We start from the raw sequence: 6,000 nt of genomic DNA, 5'->3' as shown, positions 1-6,000 counted from the left end.
AATCTTCCCTGGTAGAATTGAAATTAGGTTTAGGATTTCAGAACTGGCACCTGGGAATCGTGAGCGCAAAATGAGGACATCACAGTAAGCACTTCCCCAAGTACTCCTCAAGTCCTTGACCGCCGGGAGTAACACGAAGCCTTTTTGTAACCACTTCCCAGGTACCGTATTTTCACCTAAACCCCGGGTTGAGGGTCTGAATGACCCCACGCACCTCTCAACACAGCAATCTGTACCACCATGAACCGGTGCGAGGAAGCGATTTTCCTGTCAGCAAGCTGGGGATGGGCTGCGGTGTGCGCCTTTGCCCCAGTACCGTTAGGTTTAAAGTAGCACTCAGCCACAAAACTGGCCCTGGCCAGACAAGTGTTTCCGGACTTGCCAGACAGAGAAGCAGGGTTGGCCCTGGATCACTGGCCAGATCTCAGAGCATGAGGACAAACCAGATCTCAAAGATCACAACAGAATACTTTTGGAGAGATATTTGGGACCCAAAGGAAGCTTCGGACAATGTCGCCTCCAGGGGGAGCACAAATAACATTCGCGTTCTCCTGACAAGGGCTCGCCCCTTTGTGGCTGGTTGAGGGTGCAAAATGCTGCATCTCTCTTAGTCACCAATTTCATAGAAAATGACTCAAGCTCGTGCTGCGAAAGGCGTGGGGTGGTGATGCTGAAGAGCAAGCAATAAGCCAGGAGTCGCAGGTCCCCAACTCAAGAGGACCCACCACCCTCGCAGCCTCCTCTCGCCTTTCTAATTATTGTCATTAATTATTTGTATAACCCTCCTGGCCGCCGTTCCTGATCTCTCTTTGCGTGGAGCACTTGCGGGCCGCTAGGATGGCTCCTGCCTTCCAGGCAGAATTTAAACCTATACATCTGTGTAATTTTGCACAATTGCGTCACCGCTGAAGTCGTCGTGGTTCCCCCAAAGGCCTCCACGTCTCCTCCCCGCACCGGGGCCTGCGGACGCTTCCGGGCTGTGGCCGCACTTTCGCGAGGAGCCCTGGGCTCCTCCCGACCGGCGGCCCGGGAGCCCCTCCCCCAGCCCGTCCTCCGGGCCCCCGGGCGCCTCCTCCTCGGCCTCCGCGCCGGCCCCGCGGGGAGTCAAGCTAGGGTGAGCGGCAGGACCGCACGGCGGGCGCGGGCTCGTGGCGCGCGGCCCCCGGGAGCCGCCGGGACCGCCCTCCTCCCGGCCCAGGCGGGCGGGGGCCGGGGCGGCGCGGGGCGGGCAGAGCTGCCTGGCCCCTCCCCTCCGCCGCCCTCCCCAAAGTTGCCGACTCCCCAGGGGCCGGACGGTCTTATGATCCGGCGGATCCTCCGGGGGAGGCCGGGCCGGGGAGCGGGTTCGGGCGCCGAGCGGCGGGGCCGGCAGGCGGGCGCGGCGAGCGGGGCCGGGGCGGGGAGCGGGGCAGCGATCGAAGCGGCGGCGGCTGCGCTCCGGGCCCGGCGCACCTCCCCCTCGGGTCAGGGGAACCGCTGCATGGGGCCGGGGGGGCGGCCCTGCTGCGCCGAGCGGCGGCGACGGCGGACCCCCCAGGCGGGCTGGGGCTGAGCCCGGGGCCGGGAAGGGGGCTCCGGGGGGACCATGCCCCGAGGCCGGCCGGCCGCAGCATGGCTCACGGGCCCGGCGCGCTGATGCTCAAGTGCGTGGTGGTCGGCGACGGGGCAGTGGGCAAGACGTGCCTGCTCATGAGCTATGCCAACGACGCCTTTCCCGAGGAGTACGTGCCCACCGTCTTCGACCACTACGCAGGTAAGCCTCTGTCCTGCTGACTAAGGGCTGATCCCGGGCCGGGAACTTTGGAGCAACTTTGGCCGAGCCCCCGGCTGCCTCCCCTGAGCGTGCTCCCCTCCCCCGCCTTGCCCTCTGCCTGGCGGTCCCACCCCCGAGACTGTGCCTCCAGTCACCCCTCGCAGCAACTCCCACCTCTTTTCTGTCACCCCCGCCCTCGCTCCTTCTCCCACACTTCTCAGTTCCCCGAGCGCCCTTCTTGACCTTCCCACGGTCTCTTCCCTCACTGCCCCAAGCCCCTGTGGGGGAAACATTTGGGAATACTCGGGTAGACGTGGCTACGGGACTTGGGGAGAAGGAGGGGCGGGTACCAGGGGCCAATATTACACCTATATCTCATGCCACTTGGCAGTGAACCGGACTCAGAGAAAAAGGGGGTGTTCTCTCCCGGGGAGCACCCACACGCTTCCCATTGATTTGGGAAAGGGAGGGTACTGAGGGAACGAATTTGCTAGACCTCAGGTCATTGTGAGCTTCTCTCCCCACCCCCACTTCTGTCCTTGCAGTCAGCGTCACCGTGGGGGGCAAGCAGTACCTCTTGGGACTCTATGACACAGCTGGACAGGTGAGTCTTGGCCTCTGGCCGGTTCCCTCTGCCCCACCTTTCGCCAGCTCTGTGTGTCTGTGAAAAACCTTTGGAGACTGAGGTGTCTAGGTGGGAGGGTGTGTCTCCCGGGGGCTCCCTCAGGATCAGATTTTTTCTTAAGTCAGAAAATTAAGGAAACAAACCAAAAAGAAAATGCAGAGCAGCGTGAACCCCCCGGGACGTGAAAGTTTTTGACTGTGTGGGTCGTTATGTATGTTGCCTAGTGTGCGGGTCCCAACTCCTGTTGCAAAGTGGCGGCGGCCAATGGTGAGGCGCTCTTATTTTTAGTTGCTGCTGACCAGGGCTCCCCCTCACAGCCTCTGTCTGGGCCCTCATTGGTGAGTGGTCTGCCTGCCCGAGGAGCCTGATTGGTGGGAAATGGCATCATCTAACATGATGGGAAGGCATTTGGTCCTGGTTATGTTTATTACAACATCATTGCACTCTGGGACTCCAGTCCCTGAAAACGTAATTTGTGGTGTTACCAGAGGACCACAGGGAAAAAAGAAAGAAACAACAACCATCAGCTACTCCCTGGGGTCCGGGGTGCGTAGGGTTAAGAGTTCAGCTTGAGTCTTGGAGGAAGAGCTTTCTTCCCCTTGGAGGGCCAGGTGACTTTGTGTTTTCTTTGGAGAGATTATTGTGCAGAAAGGAAAGGAACACTTTTCCTCACAGCCTCTGGCTAGTGTTTGCAAACCAGAAGGGCCAGGCTGTTCTCCTGAAGGCTTATGGCGGTTTGTCTCCCTGACCCAGCCTTTCCAGACCCACTTTCTTTCCTCTGGGGTAAGGTGATGACGTTTTGCAGAATAAAGCTCTGTAAGTCTTCCTGAAGTCTCAGGAGGAAGTTTCTGTGTATTATGCAGGTTTGAGCACCCTGAGGACTTGTCAGCCGTTGAAGGACTAAGGATCTGTGGGAAGTCCAGTCACTGAGGTCTTTATTTGTGAACAGGGGCTAAAAGAAGAAAGAAGGAAGGAAAAGAAAGAAATAACACCCAGATACTGAGTGTTAAATATGTTTGTCTAGAATTGCCTTTCAGAATTCTGTGTTCTCAGATTCCATATTGAAGTCTAGAAATAACTTGTGGGTTGGGTTTTTTTGGGGGGTAGAGGGGAGAGAGGGGCTTGATGTGGTCCTGATTTCTGAACTGTTATAACAGTGGTTCTCAACTTGTGGGAAAGGGGTCATATATCAGATCTCCTACACAACAGAGATTTACATTATGATTCATAACAGTAGCAAAATTATAGTTATGAAGTAGTAATGAAATAAGGCTATGGCTGAGGATCGCCACAGCATGAGGAACTATATTAACGGGACACAGAATAGGAAGGTTGAGAACCACTGTGTTAGAACATCTGAGGATGGAGAATTGCTGTCAGGCAGGTTACAGTACCAGAGGTTTCATTGAAGATGCCCGGGCCAGTGCAGCCATGTCTGAGTCTCAGCTTTTGGGGCCTGTTTTGGTTATTATTTAACCCCACCACCATCTGCATCAGTTATGGAAGGCAAGTACTACCAAGTTTTAAGTAGTGCTGTTGATAGATAAAAAGTTGATATTAGTTGAAAATACAGAGTTTGGGGGGGGGGAGTTTCTAATTTTAATTTCTCATACTACCACATTTCTTTGTTGCAATGATGGTGTTTTAATCATGCGCTTTATTCAGCAGGACATGTGAATGTCAACTTTGTTTATACAGAGGTCTCTTAATATGTTCCCTCTACGTATCAGAGACCACATGTACATGTATGTATGTCTCAGGTCGCACAGCTTACAAAAGCTTGCTGCTGAGGTAAAGACCCCTGCATCGCTCCAGTGGAAGTGGTCCTTGGAAGTGCTGAGAGGCGCCAGGGTTGGTCAGATTGTTTGTATGCATATAGTACTTGAAGTAGGAGGGGTGGGGGGTGAGGAGTGGGGAGGGTGTGATCAGGGCCATATGTCACCTGATGGTAAGCACTGGTGGTTTCTTAGCCATGGACTAATACTTTTGAATTTAGTTTAAAGTTATTGATAGTTCAGTTCATTAGTAATAAGAGACACAGCCATTACCAGACAAAGGGGTGGGGCTGTTGTTTTGTGCTCAGCAGCTGGGATGTGCAAAAGAAAACATCTAAATTATGGGCCCGCAACTGCTGGTATGGGTATATGTAAAGGGTCCAGATCAAATGATTGTTCATGTGTCTTATGGAGCTTTCTGTGTTAAGACCCCATTTCTCTATAAATAGGTATCAGATTCATTTTATGATGATAATAATAGTGGCGAACAAATATATATGCGTACATTCTTATACATAGATGTTGAGAATTTTTAGCCAGATAGACAAAAGAGGAAATCCTGTGGGCTTTGGGACTAAAACATCTTGGGATCAGATCTCTGTCTTGCTATACTGGGCATATAATTCTAACTGAGTTATTTACTTTCTTTGTAATAGTAAAATGTGGATAATTAGGATCTACACAGTAGAGATGTAGGCTGCCTTAAATTCATTAACCTTTGCAAAAACAGTTGGTATCAACAGTTCTTTGTGTATAGTAGGCGTGCAAATGATATTACAAGAAATTACTGTGCTCTGCTATGGGCAGGGTAGTTTTTGGGGGGAGGGGCGGTAGCAGGTGGAAGAGGACAGTGTATCCTGCCTAAAGTTGATATACCCCACTGGAGGGCCAGATCTTAGAATTATTAGCAGCGGTGTGGAGCCAGAAATAGTTTCAGGTTCTGAGCAGAAGTTGAGAAGCAAGGGGCATATGTAGATTTCAGTTAGTTCTTTTTCCAGAGATGGTAGGATGAAGAGGAAGATCACAGCGCTGGAAAGCACTTGCCTTCTCTCCAAACTCTTTGCTCATGTGTGTGGGTGCTTGGCATACCTACTTAACTAAATGCAGCAAATGCCTCCCCCAGGTTGGCACCTCTGGTCCACTCTTTTACTCTTGGCCCTCTTGATGACTCCAGTCAAGTCCAAAGCTACAAACATCCTTTGCCCAGTTGACATAATAGGAATCTCTTGGTCAAGGGAGGATGGTTAGGAGATGACCTTTGGTCTTCTTGAGAAGCCTGCTGTCTACTTGACCTTTGCTGCTATCAGCAGAGGGAGAATGAGAGTACAAGAGTGTGTTGGGCATCGGTTCCCATCGTGTGCTTTGTCTAGGGACATCTCTTAAAACTCCACTCACTCACAAGCATTGCTGCTAAAGGGAACTCCCCCCAACCCCGACCCCAGAATGGTCCAAGGACAGCCTGCCATTTTGACTGCCAAGCGTTTTGGAGTAGAAGTGGATACAGGCCCCTTCCTCTACCATGGGGGCCTTGCAGGGAGGTCTGGCTTTCTGCCTAGGTCTTTGTGGAAGTTCTCCTTTTGTGCCTGGCTTTGGGCCCTCAGTGTGGGCTGTGTACTAGCCCTCTGCCTGCTCTGGGAGGGAATTAGAAAGGTGGGATTGTCCCCACTGACTCTGCTCCTGCGAATGAAAGGAAGTGGGGTGAACTTTCCCTCTGCCTAAACAAGCCATCAGGGATCTGCTTGGCAGGCTGCTCTCTGGCTGCAGGCTCCAGGCTCCATCTCTTAATCCTTGGCAGGAAGGTAGAACTTGATACTCTGAAGAGGGAAGCACCAGAGTCGGGTTTATCC

At 53.0% G+C, this 6,000-nt stretch overlaps 1 protein-coding gene across 1 annotated transcript in view; it reads left to right on the top strand.

Moving 5' to 3' along the window:
• The first annotated feature begins 1,277 nt into the window (after positions 1-1,277).
• Positions 1,278-6,000, top strand: part of Rhoq (ras homolog family member Q) — a 35,280-nt gene continuing 30,557 nt past the window's right edge. The window contains exons 1-2 of the mRNA XM_021643578.2: positions 1,278-1,753; positions 2,299-2,357. Coding sequence (XP_021499253.1) covers positions 1,612-1,753; positions 2,299-2,357 — 201 coding nt within the window. The 5' untranslated portion in view covers positions 1,278-1,611. The remainder of the gene's footprint in view (positions 1,754-2,298; positions 2,358-6,000) is intronic.

This window comes from Meriones unguiculatus, chromosome 1 (assembly GCF_030254825.1).
Source record: "Meriones unguiculatus strain TT.TT164.6M chromosome 1, Bangor_MerUng_6.1, whole genome shotgun sequence".
NCBI lineage: Eukaryota > Metazoa > Chordata > Mammalia > Rodentia > Muridae > Meriones > Meriones unguiculatus.
This window is presented reverse-complemented; position numbering and strand designations above follow the sequence as displayed.